Source organism: Mesoplodon densirostris, chromosome 15 (genome assembly GCF_025265405.1).
Source record: "Mesoplodon densirostris isolate mMesDen1 chromosome 15, mMesDen1 primary haplotype, whole genome shotgun sequence".
Classification (NCBI taxonomy): Eukaryota; Metazoa; Chordata; class Mammalia; order Artiodactyla; family Ziphiidae; genus Mesoplodon; species Mesoplodon densirostris.
In genome coordinates, this window is record NC_082675.1 from 23,754,215 (window position 1) to 23,774,317 (window position 20,103).

General features: G+C 54.5%; 1 protein-coding gene across 1 annotated transcript; it reads right to left on the reverse strand.

Moving 5' to 3' along the window:
- Positions 1–2,727: 2,727 nt before the first annotated feature.
- Positions 2,728–19,994, reverse strand: PES1 (pescadillo ribosomal biogenesis factor 1). The gene is made up of 15 exons (XM_060119347.1): positions 19,899–19,994; positions 17,205–17,284; positions 13,370–13,523; positions 12,108–12,217; positions 10,080–10,251; positions 9,907–9,996; positions 7,346–7,462; positions 7,152–7,226; positions 6,861–6,950; positions 6,579–6,706; positions 6,062–6,187; positions 5,746–5,930; positions 5,125–5,285; positions 4,823–4,984; positions 2,728–3,244 (listed from the first exon to the last, which is right to left on the reverse strand). The coding sequence occupies exons 1-15, from the start codon at positions 19,920–19,922 to the stop codon at positions 3,161–3,163; spliced, it is 1,758 nt and encodes a 585-aa protein (XP_059975330.1). The 5' UTR covers positions 19,923–19,994; the 3' UTR covers positions 2,728–3,160.
- Between the last annotated feature and the right edge of the window lie 109 nt (positions 19,995–20,103).

Genomic DNA, 20,103 nt, shown 5'->3' on the forward strand with positions numbered 1-20,103 from the left:
GTTCCAGCCCAGCTCCAGCCCCACCCGCCCCAAGTCCAAGGACTGGGTAAACCCTGGGGAAGAAACCAAGGGCCGGGCGAGCACCAACCTGCGCACCCCCCCTCCCACGGCCCCCGCAGGCCCCAGCCTTCCCATCCTCTGTCAGCCAGGACAGGTGCGTGGACCCTGAAGCGGTAGTGTAGCACTCCCTCACCACTCAGGTCTAGAGTCTGGCGTGCGCAGCCCCAGTTCCGGGCGTGGGCAGCGCGGGCCTGGACCCCAGGGGGTAGACTGAGGCAGGGCGCAATCTGGTGATGGGTGCTGGGCCCCCAGGACGTACCTTGTCCCCGTCCTTCTCGGCCTTGGCGTGCAGGCTCGGCCCCGGGCCGCGCCGCCCGGGCGCTTACTAAGGCGGCGGGGCTTACCCGCCGGGTCCCCCAGCTCGGCCGGGCCTGGACCATGTTCCCGCCCCCGCCGCCGCCGCACCCTCTCCGGCCAGGTGCTGCCGCCAGCCTGGCCCAGCCCCCCCGGCGCCACGGCCAATGGGCGCCCCGGGCCCCGGCCCCCTCCCCTCCCCTCCGCGCTTGCCCGGGTCGCACAGAAGCCGCATTCAGCGCGCCGGGGCGCAGCGTCGCGCCCCCGCCGCTGGCCCAACAAGGCGCGTTTGTCTCTGATGTGCCAACGGGACCATTGTCCTGCCGCCGGACCCTGAGGCTCGGCCGAGCTCCCAGCTCCGTAGAGGATTCGAGGGTGCCTGGGAAACGGGGTGGCGTGGTGATGGTGAGGGCAGCCCAGCTCTGGGAAAAAGGAGGAGGCTACACTAGCTGCTTAACTTTATTCATTGGAAGATATGGCCTCTGGCTCTAAAGTCAGTGCAAACTGGGGACACATTTTTGGCATGTGAAATGTGGATGAGAGGAGTAGGGGTGGTCATACCACTGGGAGGTCTCAGCTGACGGCCCCCTCTCCAAGGTGCCCATCACTGAGCACAGTGCCATCAGGATGCAGGTGCCGCATTCAGGATCTGACTCTTTCCAGTCCCAGGCTTCCCTCCTTCACCCCAGAGGAGCAGGCCCAAGGATGGGGATTAGTGCCTGCCTGGAGATGAGAATGCTCAGCTCCAGTTGTGGGCAGTGCAAAACCAGCTGGCCACCCAGTGGGGCATAAGCCACGTCAGAGCCCCACTGCCCCCGCCATTACTGGGCGACTCCGGAATGGGGAAAATTCCACATCAGCATGACTGCCAGGGATTTTTCCATATCTTTTTTTTCCTATTTATCTATTTTTGGCTGCGTTGGGTTTTCATTGCTGTGCGCAGGCTTTCTCTAGTTGCGGTGAGCAGGGGCTACCCTTCATTGCAGTGGGCGGACTTCTCATTGCGGTGGCTTCTAACGGAGCATGGGCTCTAGGCACGCAGGCTTCGGTAGTTGTGGCATGAGGGCTCCGTAGTTGTGGCTCGTGGGCTCTAGAGCGCAGGCTCAGTAGTTGTGGTGCACAGGCTCAGCTGCTCCACAGCATGGGGGATCTTCCCGGACCAGGGCTCGAACCTGTGTCCCCTGCATTGGCAGGCAGATCCTTAACCACTGCGCCACCGGGGAAGTCCAGGATTTTTCCATATCTGATGGGCCCGCTCTCCGGCCTTCCCCTGGCACCCCTGCCTTGGCCCTTGGATGTACATGCACCCAGGCAGGACCAAGTTATCCCCTAGGGCTGCAGACTTTGGCTCCAGAGGCCCTGACCCTGTCCCTGACTCTAGAAGACCACCCCCCGACACATGCCATGAAGCATGTCAGGGTGGAACATAATCTCTGACACCCGCAGCACACACCCACGGTGAGGCCCAGCGAGACAGCAGCCCTAGGTTCTCCACTCCCTCAGCCAGAGAGCCTGCCCAAGCTCTTGCCTTCCCCCTGCACAGGCTGGGTCTGAAGACACTGCCCAAACGAGCTCTAGAGAGCCTGGGCACTTCTACAGAGTGAGGGCCAGAGGGCCAAGGCCCTCAAGTGCCTACGTTTGGCAAAGGAGGAGCCCAGTTCCAAACCCATACTTCCCCATCCTGGGCCCTGCTCCTGAGAGCACTCGGCCCACAGGAGCACCCTAGGTGGGCATTCAGAATCTCCCTGCCTGACCCTGGAGGGGTTGAGTGGCCCTGGCTCTGCCATGAGGCACTGGCAGTCCAGGCAAGGGCATGTCCCCTTGGGCCTCTGCAAGGGCACTGCCAGGGTCAAGTGGGAAGCTATAAGGATGGCCCAGGCAGGGTTACAAGTCCAGCTGCTGGCAAAGCCACATTGGGGGTCCTTGGCAGCTCTGCCCATAAGCCCACAAGGTAAAGCTAGGTACCCTCAACTCAGGCCCCATAGGTCCTTCAGACACTGGCTTTTACCTCCCGGGCTGACTCCAGCAGGAAGTGATGACAATCACGGTTGGTGTTTGCTGAGTACTTTACCTACCAGACACCTGACACGAGTGACTCTCTGAAACATTATCACTGAACCCTTCACACATGCCTGGGAGGAAGGCTCCAGAATTTCTACGCTTAGCTTACACATGAGGAAGCAGGTTCACAGAGGAAAAGTCTCTGGGCTGGAATGTGCGCCTACCTTCTGGCACCCTTGGACACCAAGGGATCCACAGGCAGCCAGAAAGCTCCTAGCAGTGACTGGCTCCTCTCAGTGAATACCGAGGGCTGGCCAACCTGGAGCACTAGGTGGCCCTTCTCCAGCCCCAGGAAGGCTCATGAACACAGAATTCAACTGGCTGCAGAACTCCAGCCATTTAATAACAAATGCTTCCCCACCCTACCCCCCAACAGAGCACTGGGAAAATCGTGGGTCCAACCGTACTTGTGCGGGAGGGGATGCAGAAAGCCAGGGTGAATGGGAACAGTCAGTGAAGGGCTGGTCGGGTCCCATCCCCTGTGTCGCTTGACCCCGGGAGCATCGCGTCGGGCCAGACACAGAGGCCTCTCCTCTGCCCAGCCACCAGCAGGGAGCTCCATCCGAGCGAGGCTGGGGCTGTCCACGGGCCCAGTCAGAGATCGTAAGAGGAGGCCAGGGCCAGCAGAGGGAGAAGGATGAAAACAGAAAAGACCCCGGTCTGTCACCAAGCCCAGGCCCTCTGGGTCCCTATGCCAAGTCCAGCCTCCGGGAGCTGGCCTCACCCATGGCGAGGCTGCCGCCACTCACTCCGGCCTTGCCTTCTTGGCCTTCTTCTCAGACCTTACAGCCTCATCGTGGGCTTTCCGCTTCTCCACCAGTTTGTTAGCCTGTGAGGAGGAAGGGGAGGATTAAGCTGTGATGGGGGGAGGAGGACGGGGAAGGGGAAGGGGACTCCCCCTTCTGCCACTCAAGGCCATCCCTTAAAAGCAGAGCTTCCAGGAAAGCTAACAGGCAAATTACCAAGGGGAAAAAGCAAACGCCTCTGAAGAGCCTCAGGTGAGGAACCGTGCCTTCACCCCTGCCTTTATGACTCTGAAGTTATGGACCCACAGCAAGTCAGGAGGATTGCAGGCTCCCAGAGCTGGAGGCAACTGCCCCACTGACCCCCTTGACCTGGGAAAGCTGGGGGCCATTCAAACCTTCACCAGGAGCTGCTACGGTGGGGTCAACCTGGAACAGTCCTTCCCTGGGGCCATGTGGCACGATCTATTCCAAAACAGGTAGCCTTTCAACCTGGCAATTACACTCCTAAGAATTTACCCTGCAGAGACACTTGGAGGTAGGCAGAGAGGTGCTCAAGACTGTTCTCTGAGAACAACTATAAAAGGGAGACAACCTAATCCTGTCAGCAGGCAACAAGCCATGCACTGTATGAAGCCATGGACAGTTCATGCTATGGTTAAATAACAAACACACAGCAGAACAACCTACAGGCAGACCTCGGAGATATTGGTTGGATTCCACCAACCACCCCAATAAAGTGAATACTGCAATAAAGGGAGTCACGTGAATTTTTTGGTTTCCCAGGGCATATAAAAGTTCTGTTTATGATATGCTGTTGTCTGTTAAGTGGCAATAGCATTATGTCTAAAAACACCGTGCATATACGTTAATAAAAAATATGCTATTGCTAAAAAAACCTAACCATCGTCTGAGCCTTCAGTGAATTAGTCTTTTTGCGACAGTAACATCAAAGAACACTGATCACAAATCACCATAACAAATATAATAATAATGAAAAAGTCTGAAATATTGTGAGAATTACCATCACTGGTGACACAGAGACATGAAATGAGCAAATACTGGGAAAATGGTGCTAAACAGACTTGCTAGACACAGAGTCGCCACAAACCTTCCATCTGTAACAAACTCGTTATCTGTGAAGTGCAATAAAGCAAAGTGCCATAAAACAAGCTCTGCCTGTATGTGTAGCACAACGCCCCCCAAATAACATCTGTGTTATTACATGCACAAAAGAAACCTGGGGGGCTATTACTACAGATCACCCCAAGGGCAAGACTGTGAGCCACTTTTGCGTCCATTACAGAGTTCTGGCATGCACAGAACTCTCAAAATTTTTTTTTCTTTTATATTGAGCATATGTGGCTCTGTGAATGAGAGGAAACAAGACAGAAGCTGAACCAAAACCTCCCACAGTCCCTCCAGCTTCACGCACTTCTGTGAAGTGCAGGCCCCGCGTCTGCTGCAGCAGCTCTGGCCCCCAATCCCAGCAGACTCAGAAACCACTGGGTGCAGGAAGGAGACTGACACCAAGATGCCCAGGGCAGGCAGACAACGTCAGAAAATCGTTAGAAAAGGGCCCAGAGACTGCCCGGGAGAGCCAGCCGGCCTCGAAGTTCAGCTGTGCGGCCCCATCTGGAGCCTCAGGCGGCGGGGAGACTCACCTCGCGGATTTTGCGCCTCTTGCCAAACATGATCTTGTTGTAAAGGTACTTCTCCCGCTTCTTCATCATCATGATGGCCAGGCGCTTGGCCTCACTGTCCTCCTCCTGGGCCAGCCGCTGCTTATCCTCCAGCTTCACTGTGCCCGCCATCACCCTGGGCTTCTGGGGACACAGGGGGGACACTTGTGGATGCAGGTTGACTCCCACCCTCCACCCCCAGCCCCTTGGCTCCCACCCTTCTGGCACCAAGGTGGCCAGTGGGGCTGCTTCCCAGGCCGAGAACCCCATCAACTCCCCGGTACCTTCCCCTCCATCCTCGGCTCCTCCGGGGCCGTCAGTCGGGCCTCTTCCTCCCTTTCCGAACCAGCCTCCTTGTCTTCTTCCTCCTCTTCTTTTCCTCCCTCTTCATCACCATCACCTTCATCTTCCTCCTCCTCCTCCTCTTCAGGTTCATTCAAATTTCCTACAAACAGCCAAGGATTCCAACACCCGGGAGGCTGCTCTTCCCCTTGCGGCGTGAGAACTGGCGCCAGGCACCACCCTCTTTAGCACAGACATTCCAAAGGCAGAGCAGGGCCATCCAGACCACAGGCCCTCTGGCACCTCCCCCAAAGGCCCAGCTGCCTTCAGAGCAAACTCCAGGCCCCCAACCCCTCAGCTCTGCTGTCTCCCATGGAACTTCCAGACCATTCTGCTCAGTCACTCTGGACATCAAGTAACACTGGATTATAAGACAAACGTTTCCTCTTCCTAAGCCACATTACGCCAATGGGAGTTTAAAGGGCTTTGTACCCCTGCTGCCCTGTTCTCTGGAGCTTGTCACCTTTGTAGCCAAGAAGGGAAACAGCCAGGTGAAGCCCCGGAGCCGAGGTCAGCCTGGAGGAGCTTGCCCACCCCGCCCCGCCCAGCTCCCTTTCACTCACCTGGGTGCTCCCCCCGCTGCAGGGCCAGCAACTTCAGCTTCTCAGGGGGCACGTAATCGCCTTCCTTCTCTGACACGAAGGGCGAGAGGTGTGGAGGCAGCTGCACCCCAGGGAAGTAGTCTGCCACAGGGAGGAGGAGCCGGGCGTTCACGGAGTCAAACACCCACTGGGGCTGCACATAGTACCTGCGCAGGGCGAGGGCAGAGAAAGTCGTGGGGCCACCCGAGACCCCACTGCATCTGCAGGGGCCTGGAGACAGACCTCCACCCCCAGAAGCCCAAACAGGCGGAGGAAGATGAGGGCCTTGGGGGCCTACCTGCCAATGACGGGGGTCTGTTGCCCAGGCCGGTCGACAATCTGGTGGGTGATGCCAGAGTCTGTGACGTCGTACGTGGCCCCAATGTACAGAGATTTGTCCCAGGACACGCTCCCCCCAAAACTCCTACAGGCACAGGGGGAGCCCATGAGGGTACTGAGGCATGAGGTGCCCACCCTGGAACCCGCTGGCCCACAAGCTCACGCTCCTAGGACACACCTGTCCCCTCCCCACCCCAGGAACCCCCCCTCCAATTGGCCGACGCCTCCAGTGCTGGCCCAGGGTAGACCTTCTGCCCTAAGCTGGTGAGGAAGTGATGCCAGCTGCCCTCTAATGGGTGCTTTCCACGTGCTTGGGGTGTGCTGAGTTTTCCACACCCATTTTGTTGAATCCTCACAACAGCCCTAAGCAGCGGATACTGACGCCAGCCCATTGTTACTGATGGGCGTCCAGGGCTGCGCTGTCTAGGGCAGGACCCAGCCCAGTATGGCAGAGCCAGTGCCGTCAGGCTCCCCACCTGATGACAAAGGCCAGGGCCTCCCGGGGCACCTCACGGTTCAGGAAGAACTTCAGGCCCTCGAAGAGCTTCTTGTGCTTTTCCTGCGCCTCCAGCTCCTTCCTGCAGTCCTCCTGCACCACCATCTCCTGCCGAGAAAAGGGGATGCTCACACTATCAGGCCTGCCTGCACCCCACTGGAGGCAGAGGCTGGAGACGAGCCCCTCCCCAGCTTCCTTCTAAACCCCTCAGTCCGCCCGCCTCCCCCACCCCCGTGCTTCCAGAGGGCAGCGCAGTCCTCACCCCGTCAGCAGGAAACTCATCCACCTCGGCTTCCTCCTCCTCCGCAGGCACCACCACACGGGCCAGACTGGCACTGAGAGAGGCTAGTTTCTGTGGGAAAGCAGCAGGGTTTCAGGGATGCTGCTCGCGGGTGGGGAGGGGTAGCGCTGGCAGTTCTCGGCAGGGTGTCAGTGGGTTTGGGTTCTGAGGGTAAAGCCCTGAGACCACCTATCTAGCCATGACCGCCTCCACCCCCGGGCCAGGAACCACCCTTCTGGGGGATGCAGGGCCAACGCTGGAAGCCTCTCTCACCTCCATAGAGCTCTCGGAGTCCAAAGCGTAGGTGTCCTCGCTGGCCTTCGCTTCTGCATGGGCCTGACCCTCGAGCTGGGAGGCAAGGGGAAGGTCAGAGGAAGAGGATGCCCCTAGCCCCCACCTCCACGTGGGGAGAGAGGCCGTGGCCTCTGCCCGGTGAGGAGAAGGTGCTGGGCTGGGCCGGGGCCTACCTTGGGAGGGTAGTGCAGGTTAAGTGACTGGTAGAGGCGGAAGTTGACGAACCCCAGCAGGGTAGTGTAGAACTCGGTGAAGGTGGCCATGACCCTGTAGTCCACGTCTGTTGGGTGCTGGGGACACAGAGACACATCAGCAGTGTCAGTGCAAAGATGGCACTGACAACCCATGTGGGGTGGGGGCTCCGGGTGCCCAAGGACCAGGAGCTCCCTCAGGGGGGCCCCGCCTTCAGAGCTCTGCCCCAGGAGAAGAGGCCGTGTGGCATGGCCCTACCCAGGAGCATTCTGGGCACCAGTGAGGCTCTGGACAAGGGTCCCAAGGGTTGTCCTGGAGGCCAGTGCCAGATCCCCGTGCCATAAAGGGGATGCTAGGAGTGAGAAGAGGGAAGCCTTTGTCACGAGGTTTCCAGGACAGGCTGGTGCCCCCGCTCCCTGCCCCAGCTCTCCCCTTCACCCTGCAAGGCAGACTTCTGTTCTTGCAGAGGCCGCTCATGCCTGCTCCATTAGCCATCCCGTAATTTCCATTTACTGTCTTTTCTGGGGCCAGCCCATGAGCACCTGGGGGCCTGGCTGGGAAAGGTGACCCTGGATCAGCCCATCTGCCTGGGTGGGGGTAGTGGGCGGGCGGCACTCAGCGCCTATGAGCCCTGGCAGGAGCCTTCAGACAGATACTCAGAATTCAGCAACCCTGCCTTGGGCCCGAGCCGGAGACAAAGGCACAACCCGAGGACCCAGGACAGGCTGGGCAGCTGCCTGGCGCAGCCCCAGGGAGCTCCTGGGAAATGCTGCCTGCTTGGGGCAAAAACACAGAGCAAGCAGGGGACACGGGAGGGCTCGTCTTAAACCTTGAGGAGTTGATAAAACAAAACAAGGCAAGGATCTGAGACCCAAACCAAAGTGCCTCGACCCTTAAGCAGCACTGCCTGGCATACCAGAGAGGCCAGGCCAGCCTGGCCGACTTCTGAGACCTGGACAGGGGGATTCACCAAGCAATGATGAAATCAGTAATGATCACAGCATCCCTCCTGTGCCTGTGCGCCTGTGATGCTGAGCTGTTTCTACATCCTGCCAACAGGCAGTGACTGGGCTGTGGGGGTACAGGGGCCAAGAGGTGCCCCACTTGTCCCCCACTGATACCTCAGTCCTTCCATGAGCATCCACCAGGGCCTTCGACGGGCCTGGGAGCACGTGAGCAGTGACTGCCCCACAGCACAGCAGCCCCCTGGGCCCCGTTACCTGCCTGGGTCCTGCTGCCAGGAGCCCAGCACTGGCTGCACAGGGGCCCCAACTATGACCCAGGGCTGGTCCCCCATCCTCTTGCTGAGAGGAAGCAGCAGCAGTGAGCTGGCCAGAGAGGAAGGAGGAAGGGGCAGCCCGTGCCCTCCCCCGTTCCTCCAGGGCCAGCTGTGTGGAGGCCGGCCTCCACAGGGCCCTATTCACCACTGGCAGGACAGACAAAGACCAGTCTGAGCAGTGAGGGGGTGGGACATCAGAGAGAAGGAAGGAGAGGGAGGGGCAGAGAGGAAGGAGGGAAGGCAGGGCAGAGAAGGCAGGAAGGACAGAGGAGAGGAGAGACAGACAGCGGAAGAAGGAAGAGCACAGACTTGCACACACGCCTGCCCCCAGGGAGTGGGCACAGGGACTGCTGAGGGCCAAGCACCTCTCACCCACAAAGACCACAGGCTGCCACTAATTGTCACCACTGCTCTGTGCTCAGCGGGGGTTCCGGCCTGTGGCCCCCAGCCCAGAGTAATCAGCAGCGGCCCAGGGGACCCAGACAACCAGCTCATGCTGGAGCACCCGCTGCCCGGCCAGCAAACCTGCCATCCAGCTGGGTCTCCACTGAAGGCACCAGTTCTCACTTGAGGCACAAGCGGGAAGCAAGGCCAAATGCAGGCCCACAGCAGGATAAGCCAGGTGCCAAGCCTGAGACCCTGTGGGAGAGTAGAGGCTAACAACCCCCATACGGAGGTCAAACCAAGATTTCTCTCGATGGATCCTGCCAAAAATTCTCACAGTCTTAAAAAGAAAGATGAGTAAGAAATAGCGCCAATAATAAGTAGTGCTCCTCTTGTGCTCATTCTCCCCAATCTCACCCAGTCCCCAGCTCTGGGTGGGGCACAGGAGTGGGGGTGGCAGAGCGGGGTGAGGACCCAGCAGGTTGGAGGGCAGGGCTGTGCATACAGGCAGTGATCGGCCCCGGTGGCCGCTCACTGTTGGTTCTGCAACCCCCAAGGGCCAAGCACCAGGCACTTTTAAAGCTTTTTTCCCTCAAATCCTCACGACAAGGCTTAGAAGGTGGAAGCACGTTATTAACTGGGCACAGAGAGGTAAGGGAACATGTCCAAGGTCAACCAGCTAGCAGGTACTGGAGTCAGGCTGGCTCGGGCTCGTTACAATTCTGTACCACACCCCCCCACCGCCCTGGCCGGCACTCAGGAACCCAGCTGGTTTTGCAGGACAGGAAGAGCCCCCCTTCACCCACACCATTATCTCTGTCTAGGAAGCAGAGAGGGAGCAACGGTCGCTGCACAACCCTTCCCCGTGGGCACACTCACGTCGTGGGAGAAGGTGTAGGGTGTGATCCACACGATGGGCTGGCCCAGCACCTCGGCCTGGTAGTAAATGCCTTTGATGGACAGGAAGACCTGTGGTGAAGGGGGAACAGCGTGGTGAGGACACAGGGGTGCGGGGCGGGGGGTTGGGCCCCGCTGGGTGGCCCCGGGCTCACCTTGCGCAGGGCACGGGCGGCGATGACGTAGTGCATGAACTCCACGGCCAGCCGGTGGCACAGCTGGATGGTGTGCACGTGGCACTTGCCGGTCCGTGGGAAGGTGGAGAAGAGGAAGCACATGGAGAGGGCGTCGTCCAGGTCCCTCAGGGCATCTATGAACGTGGGGTACCTGAGGGGCCAGGAGGGCGGCGCTCACAGGGTCGCTCAGCCTGGGCTCTGAGGGGCCCCCTATCTTGTTGCCCCACCCCAGGCCCTGCCACCGCCATCTCCTGAACAGGGAGCTGGGCAACGCCCTGGGGCCTGGCAGCACCAACCTCCCCACAGCTTCAGGAGGAACCACCGAACCAGGATGTGCCCACCTGGCTCTGAGGTCAGAGAAATCTGAGTCAGGAGGGGCCAGCCAGGTCTTCAGACACAGAGCAAAACAGAAGAAAGCCCCGCAGGGACCTCTCAGAACAAGAGAGTACTTGGTTTCCTGGTTCAGAGGCCAGAGACTCAATCGGCCCCCTCTTGTGCCTCGAAGTTTCCTTGCTCTGCACCTCACAGACAAACCCAACAACCCAGGCCTTTCCTAGAAACAGCGCTGGCCATTCTTTTTTTTTTTTCTTGTGGTATGCGGGCCTCTCACTGTTGTGGCCTCTCCCGTTGCGGAGCACAGGCTCTGGACGCGCAGGCTCAGCGGCCATGGCTCACGGGCCCAGCCGCTCCGCGGCATGTGGGATCTTCCCAGACCGGGGCACAAACCCATGTCCCCTGCATCGGCAGGCGGGCTCTCAACCACTGTGCCACCAGGGAAGCCCTGGCCATTCTTTCTTAAGCAAGCACTGAGGAGAATGAGGTGATGCAGAATGGGAACGCCACCATACTGCCATCTAGTGTGCACATGAATCCAGACACTTGCTTTTTTCTTGTGCATTTTTTTTTCACTTGTTCCACAGGACAGCTGTGTCACATGCGTCATCTCTCCGTTAGAGGAGGACCTGCTCGGAGCAGGAGCAGTTCGCAGACTGCCCAGCTTGTGGCCGCAGGGCTGGGGTGAGAGCACCTGCTGTCAAGCTCCCAGGCCAAGGCTGTTGCCCTGCTAGCCCATGGCTGGCCCGACTCAACGAAGCCAAGTCCGTCCAGCCTGGAGCTAAGTGTTCCCAGGGCCAACAGCCACCAAGAGAAGGCAGACATTCAGTTAGCCCAGAGTTTCTGCACCTTACCACCACTGACATTGTGGGCCAGGTTGTCCCATGTTGTGGGGGCTGTCCTGTGCACTACAGGGTGTTGAGCAGCATCCCTGGCCTCTACTGATTAAATACTAGTAGACCCCCTGCTGTCCAAGTCAGGAGAAGCAGAAGTGTCTCCAGACATTGCCAAGTGTCCCCACTGATTTAGTCAATGAATGACGGGGATTGCTGAGAAGGATGGGCAAGAAACAGTTGAGAGGGCTTCCCTGGTGGCGCAGTGGTTGAGAATCCGCCTGCCGATGCAGGGGACACGGGTTCGTGCCCCGGTCCGGGAGAATCCCACATGCCGCGGAGCGGCTGGGCTCGTGAGCCATGGCCGCTGAGCCTGCGCGTCCGGAGCCTGTGCTCCGCAATGGGAGAGGCCACAACAGTGAGAGGCCCGTGTACAGCAAAAAAAAAAAAAAAAAAAAAAAGAAACAGTTGAGATAAGAGGTGTCCAGTCACGTCTTCCAGGACTGACCATGCACCCCACGCACACCCCCAGGACTCCAGCTCTCTCTCACCACAGGGCTTTTGCACTTGCTGTTTGCTCTGCCTGAACCATGCCTCCCCTGGCTGGCTCAACTGTCTCCCCCCAGAGACCTCCTCTGACAAGCCTGTAACTAACGTGCGTCCTCCAGCTCCCTTCCTGGAGAGCATCCCTCGTGGCACTCATGTGGACTTGCAACCATTAGAACAACTTGCCAGTTTGTTTTCTGGTCTGCCTCCTCCAACAGGACGCCAGCTCTGTGAGCAGGGTCTCGGCCCTGTTCCCCACTGTACCCCCAGCACCAGGTCAGAGCCCCCGGCTCACCGCTCCTTGACGATGTGGTCGAGCTTGTAGTTGGGCTTGTTGTCCTTCAGCCGCTCCACCGTGTTCCACTCACTCTTCCCATAGGCCTTCCGCAGCTTCCGGACGAACACCTGGGAGAGAGGAGGAGACCGCTGATGTGGGGCCAACGGCTCCTGGACACCCCTTCCGTGGAGGAGGGATGCTCAGGGCAGGAGGGCTCTCCGACCATGGCTGTCTGCCGGCACGATCTGCCCCCTCAGCCCGGGGTTTGCACAACAGCCACCTCCACGGAGCAGCGAACCTGACCCAGACTGACGACAGAGCCACCCCACTGCATCCCGCTGACAGATGAACACGGATAAGCATTCAGACGGGCTGACTCCGCATGTTTACGTGAAACTATAACGTTTTCAGCCCTATTTTCCAACTGAGAAGTGAGACAGACCAGGGCCAGGAGGCTGGGCCAGAAACACCAGTCCGCATGTGTGTGAAACAAGCCTCGGGCCCACGTGTGGGGCTGGGCCACACGAGAAAACGCAGTTGAGGCCAATGGTGGCCCCAGAAAGTCCTCTAAACTGACCAACTGCCTCCCCCGAGCACTTCTTCAGAGGCTCAGAGGCCACCTGCGCTGAGACTGTAAATAGCAGCTCTGAGAAAGCCAGTCCCACAAGGGGCCCAGTTCCAATGCAATGAGCTGAGGTGTCTGGAAAACCCAGCAGCAGGACAGGTCCAGCCACCCACCTCGGCCGGCTCTGGCGAGAGGGCTGCCAGCAGCTGTACCCCACAGCCTGGCCCTGCTGCTCGGCAAAGGCTACAGTAACAGCAGTCTACTTTCAATTATTTGCATTTGGTATAATTAGGTTTCTACTTTCCCTGTGGTATTTAAGCATTTAATCGTTTCTATTTGAGGAATGAAAAGCTTGGTCTCCTGGGAACAATTCCAGAAAGAACCTGAATAGGAGTGGTTTATTTGGGCAGAAAACACACCAGAGAGCCCCTGAAAGACCACAATCTTTGCTTCAGAGGCAATACACTTACCCTTTTCCAAAAGAACCAGGGGAAAAGTATGACAGGTAACGCATTAATCATTGGCCAGGTTCTATGTAAATGATTTCCACGCCTAAGATCTCAGTCAATCCTCCCGACACCCTTTTGAGGTAGAATTACCTCACCCTATGTACAGGCTTGCTCAGAGAGATCAAACAATTTGCCCAAGGTCAGTGTTAGAGGGTCTGCATAGAGCTGGGAAGGGCCCCATCCAGACCCTAGAACCCAGGCCTCACCTTGTACTCCCGGAACTTGTTGACAATGGGTTCATGGAGGAGGAACTTGATGTCTTTGATAAGGTAAAAGGTTCGGGCTGCCGTGGAGCCCTTGTTGACCTTCTTCTTGTGTTTGGGTTCATGGGGATAAATGCCCTTCAGGATGCACAGCCGCCTGGAAGACAAAGGCCACTCCTTCTATCAGCAAACGTGCTGAGCACTGGGCACGCTGGGCCTGGAAAACTGCCATGAACAGAGAACACAGGAACCCTGCCCTTTGGAAAACTCACATCCTAGTGCAGGAGTGCGACAGTGACAAGTTCCCATAGTGCAGACAGTCCCAAGCACCAGAAAGGAAACAATCAGGATACTGACAGGGGCCAAATGGCAGGTACCTCTTTTAGCAAGGAAAGTCAGGAAAGGCCTTGCTGACAAATCAACATTTCAGCCACATGGAGGTATATCTCATTTTATTGAATTTCACTTTATTGCACTTTGCAGGTAATTGCATTTTCTTTTTAAACAAATTGAAGGTTTATGCAACCCTGCATTGAGCAAGTCTATCGGTGCCATTTTTCCAACATTTGCTCACCTTCATGTCTCTGTGTCACATTTTTGGAATTCTCACAATATTTCAAACTATTTCATCATTATTCTATTTGTTATAGCGATCTGTGATCAGTGATCTTTGATGCTGCTATTGTAATCATTTTGGGGGCACCACGAATAGCACCCATACAAGATGGTGAACTTCATCAATAAATGTTGTGTGTGTTCTGACTGCTCCACCCGACCTGCCATTCCCCAGTCTCTCTCCCTCTACTCGGGCCTCTCTACTCCCTGGGACACAATATTGATATGAGGTCAACAAATAACCCTACAGTGGCCTCTAAGTGTTCAAGTGAAAGGAAGAGTCCCACGTCTCTCACTTTAAATCAAAAGCTAGAAATGATTAAGCTTAGTGAGGAAGGCATGGTGAAAGCCAAGACAGGTCGAAAGCTAGGCTTCTTACACCACAGCCAGCCAAGTTGTGAATACAAAGGAAAAGCCCTTGAAGGAAATTAAAAGAGCTACTCCCGTGAACACATAAACGATAAGAAAGCAAAACAACCTTATTGCTGATATAAAGTTTTAGTGGTCTGGACAGAAGATCAAACCAGCCACAACATTCCCTTAAGCCAAAGCCTAATCCAGAGCAAGACTCTAACTCTCTTCAATTCTATGAAGGCTGACAGAAGTAAGGAAGCTGCAGGATGAAGTCTGAAGCTAGCAGAGGATGGTTCATGAGCTTTAAGGAAAGAAGCCATCTCCATGACATGAAAGTACAAGGTGAGGCAGCAAGTGCTGATGTAGAAGCTGCAGCAAGTTATCCAGAAGATCTAGCTAAGATAAGTAACTAAACAACAGATTTTCAATGTTGATGAAATAGCCTTATATTGGAAGAAGATGCCTTCTAGGACTTTCATAGCTAGAGAGAAATCAATGCCCGGCTTCAAAATTTCAAAGGACAGGCTGACTCTCTTGTTATGGGATAACACAGCTGGTGACTTTAAGGTGAAGCCAATGCTCATTCACCATTCTGAAAATCCTGGGGCCCTTAAAAATTATGCTAAAATCTACTCTGCCTGTGCTCTATAAATGGAACAACAAAGCCTGGATAACAGCACATCTGTTTACAAAAACCAACGTCAGGGGCTTCCCTGGTGGCACAGTGGTTAAGAATCCACCTGTCAATGCAGGGGACACGGGTTCGAGCCCTGGTCCAGGAAGATGCCACATGCTGTGGAGCAACTAAGCCCATGCGCCACAACTACTGAGCCTGCACTCTAGAGCCCGCGAGCCACAACTACTGAAGCCCGTGCACCTAGAGTCCGTGCTCCGCAACAAGAGAAAGCACCGCAATGAGACGTCCACACACTGCAATAAAGAGTAGCCCCTGCTCACCGCAACTAGAGAAAGCATGAGCAGCAACGAAGACCCAAAGCAGCCAAAAATAAATAATAAATTTATAAAACAAAACAAAACAAAAAACATGGTCAATGACTATTTTAAGCCCACCCTGGAGACCTACTGCTCAGAAAAAAGTTTTTTGTTTTTTCAAAATATTACTGCTCATTGACAATGCACCTCATCACCCAAGAGATCTGATGGAGATGTACAATAAGATTAATGTTGTTTTCATGCCTGCTAACAAAACATCCACTATGCAGCCAATGATCAAGGACTAATTCTGACTTTCAGGTCTTATTAAGAAATACATTTCATAAGGCTATAGCCACCATAGACAGTGATTCCTCTGATGGATCTGGGCAAAGTAAATTGAAAACCTTCTGGAAAGGATTTACCCTTCTAGATGCCATTAAGAATTTTCGTGATTCAGAAGAGATAAAAATATCAACATTAACAGGAGTTTGGAAGAAGTTGCTTCCAACCCTCATGGATGACTTTGAGGGGTTCAAGACTTCAGTGGAGGAAGTAACTGCAGATGTGGTAGAAACAGCAAGAGAACTAGAATTAGAAGTGGACCCTGAAGGTGTGACTGGATTGCTGCCATCTCATGATAAAACTTTAACAGATGAGGAGTGCTTCTTATAAATGACTGAAGACAGTGGTTTCTTGAGATGGAATCTACTGTGGAAATTGCTGAAATGACAACAAAGGATTTAGAATATTATGTAAATTTAGTTGATAAAACAGCAGCAGAGTCTGACAGGATCGACTCCAATTCTGACAGAAGTTCTACTGTGGGTAAAATGCTGTCAAACAGCACTGTGTGCTACAGAGCAATGGTTCATGAAAGGAAGAGTCAATCAACGTGACAAACCTCACTGTGGTCTTATTTTAAGAAACTGTCACAGCCAGCCCAGGCTTCAGCAACCACCTCCTTGATCAGTCGGCAGCCATCAACATCGAGGCAAGACCCTCCACCAGCAAAAAGATTACCACTGGGCCTCCCTGGTGGCGCAAGTGGTTGAGAGTCCGCCTGCCGATGCAGGGGATACGGGTTCGTGCCCCGGTTTGGGAGGATCCCATATGCCGCGGAGCGGCTGGGCCCGTGAGCCATGGCCGCTGAGCCTGCGCGTCCGGAGCCTGCGCGTCCAGAGCCTGTGCTCCGCAACGGGGGAGGCCACAACAGTGAGAGGCCCGCATACCGAAAAAAAAAAAAAAAAAAAGATTACCACTCACTGAAGGCTCAGATAATGATTAGCATTTTTTAGCAATAAAGTATTTTAAATTAATGCATGTTCATTTCTTTTAGACATAAAACTACTGCACACTTAATAGACTACAGTATAGTGTAAACGTAACTTTTATATGCACTGGGAAACCACTTCATTGTGGTATTCATTTTATTGCAATGGTGTGAAACCGAATCCACAATATCTCCAAGGTCTGCCTATAAAGGGCAGAGGGAAGAGAATCTTAAGAAGGACAGAGGCTGTAAGAGTGGGAAGTGCTGGGTGCGTTTGGAAGATGAAAAGTGAGTCAGGCAGCAGGATGCAGGCTGTGCAAGAGTCTGGACTGGACTCTCCAAGGAGCTGAGAACCACAAGCTGCAGAATCAGGGGTCACTACTGCCAGAAGGGAGAGGATGGGTGACAAAGACCCAGATAAGAGAGCAGCAGTGCATTGTACCAGTGGGCCCATTTTGATGACTCAGGGTGGCACGACCCAGTTCTCCAGCTTCCCCATGGACCACACCTGGCAAAGCACAGCTCACTAAAGCAAAGCCAGGCAAGAAAGAGAAGGAATATCAGAATCCCAGACAGAGTTTGCAGCAATGCAGTTAAGAGAGGGATGTGGCTGAATTTTCACTGGCCAGGCACCCGAAGTCCCCCTCTCCTCTCCAACCTCACCTGAAGTCGGCCAGGCTCAGCTGCAGCTTCTTCCGGGCTTTGTTTCGGGTGATGTAGTTGGTAGCAGAGCCTCGTTCATACTTGAGGAGGATAAAATCAATTCTCCATTAGCAATGATTACAATGACGGAGAGCAACCTCTGGACATTGCTCATGCAAGAGGCGACTATTACTCTGGATAAATGGCCAAGAGGCTGTGGGGAAGGAGCGCTCCTGCACTGTCCCTGCAGATGTCAGCACAGAGGAGGACACATACATCTGCACGATGCAGGACCATGAGGTTGCTGTGGATCAGGTGCTATGCCAAGCACTTAGTAGTGGCTGTAAGTACTGACCATTATGATGACTGATTTGCACACATTATTCATTTAATCCCCATAACACTATGAGGTGGGTGCCATTAAAATTCTCATTTCACAAGGGAGGAAAACAGGCTCAGTAAAATAACCTGCCCAGGTCACATAGCTTTTTAAGAACTGGGGCTGGATTCAGACCTAGGTCCAAGTCCAGAACCTGAGTGCCTCATCCACTAAGCCAGTGTTCTCAACTTCTTTTTCATTATAGCCATCCCTCCACCACCAGAGGCCTTTTTAGACCTTTTCTCCCCTTTAATCACCCTCTCTCACAGCCCCATAAAATGTTAATACCACAGATATACTGTAGATGTTTCTGTAACATAGTCCTTCTGAGGGCTACACATCATTGTAATGTCTAAGATGTCCCCCAACCAATTTCTGTTCCCTTCGGGATGACACCATCCAGTTGAAAATGCACACTCTAAGCCACATTGCCTCTCTCCTTCCTCATTCATTCCACAGACAATAACAAGATCTCTACTATGTTCCAAGTGTTTAGCTAAATGCTAGGAGGGTAATAAAGACAAAAGGCCTGGTCTCTACCTGCCCCCAAAGAGCATGTTGTGTTGTGCAACCATCTGGACATCTGTGGTGCTAAGATGCTGCCTCACACTCACACCTCTGTATCCCTGATAGAGCAGCAGTGCACTGTACCAGCTCCCTGCAATGCTAACCAAGCACGTCCTTCCCAAACGAGGTCTTCCTCTGGATTAAGACAGCACAGGCCTCAATGGCCAGGTCCAGCTCTAAAGGGACAAACCTGTAGCCTCCAGAGGGGTATGTTTATGAATAATCCCACAGTCACGAAACATGCCCTTCATTCATTCTTCCCTTTAGACATTTATTGTCTACTGGGGATCAGGCCCGTGCCAAGTTCTGGGGGTACAAAGATGATTTTCAGACTGTCTTAGGGAAGCTGCTTTCATTAAAATTGTTTTCTATTGCCCTACACTGTCACCATTCTTATTCTTTCAAACATTAAGGGGATAATTAAAGTCAACTGGGGTGGCTTGACTCCCTGGGTGTATTCAGCATTTTGGGCTGTTAGATGCTACTGGCACCTAGTGGGTAAGAGGCCAGGAATGCTGCTAAACATCCCACAACACCCAGAACAACCCTCCCCACAACAGTTATCTGGCTCAAAATGTCAAAACGGTTGTGAAACCCTGCTTTAAAAACTGTCATGATTTGTTGGGACTTCCCTGGTGGTCCAGTGGTTAGGACTCCGAGCTTCCATTGCAGGGAGCCCGGGTTCCATCCCGCAAGACGCTGGGCGTGGTCAAAACAAAACAAACAAACAACGACAAAAACTGTCATGATTTGTTTACATATCTGCACCAGTGCCTCAAAGACAGGTTTTCAATGTTATATCTTTGTAGTTCCAATCACTAGCACTTAGCTCAATAGCGTGCTGGATTAAAAACAGATTGGCAGCAGAAACTTTCCAGCTGACGGAAACAATCGAGGCAACTCCATCTTCCTCATCCTCATCCCTATCCCCTCTCTAATCTCTTTATGCCATCAAGGTGATTCTCCATACAGCAACAAGAACAACTCCTTGAAAAACGGATATTACTCCCCCTTTAGTTGATTCTTACTGCTTTTTGAATAAAATCAGTCTCACTGTGCCTGACAGGCCTTGCATGACCTGGTCCCTGTCCAACCCCAACTTCACCACTCTCCTCTGTTTACTATACCCCAGATGCCACTCTTCTCTGTTTACTATACCCCAGCCAAGCTGACATCCTTTAATTCCTTGCACACGGCAAGCCTTTTCCACCCGAAGGCCTTAGCACTTAGTTTCCGCTGCCAGGCTCGTTTGTGATCGTTTTATTTGGTTATTTACTTTAGTGTCCAACTTCCCCACTAGAAAGTGAGCTCCACGAATGCAGGGACCACAACTAGTTGTTTATGTCTCCCATCCCCAATGTCCAGGACAAGGCCTGATTCAGCAGAAAAGGAAGTCGCAAGTTTTAGAGATGCTAAGCTCAAAATAATGGTGAGCTCTACGTAATGTTCATCACTTTCAGTAAAGTTATCCTCCGGCTCGGCCTGTTTTGGGGTGCAGCTTTGCTTGGTAACCTCAACGCTCTTTCACAGCTCTACTCCAGGGTTCTTTCCCCTATTTTACAGAACAAGTACTGCCGTCCTCGCCCATCCATCCTCGAACCCCTTCTGCCTGCTGTCTCCTGTCGCGTTGATCCCAGCCGCTTCTGCACCCACGAGGATCCAAGGCTGGGGAAAAGCGCAGTCCCCGGGCTCCGTCGCTCCCGTCTCCTACCTCCTGAGGCACCCCCGTCCCCCCTGCCCCGGACCCGCCCCGGCCTCTCGCCCATCACCTTCTTCTTCTCCAAGCCTCCCATGACTCCACGCAGAAAGATCTACAAGCACCGCGAGGACACCACCACTTCCTCCCGCAAGTGCCCTGCCTAGGGCCCCGAGGCCCCCACGCCGCCGGCCTGCGCGTGCTGTCCAAGGAGGTGCCTGAGCGAGTCTACTGAAAGATGGAAATTTTCTCCTAGAGATTAAAACTAAATCCTCTGA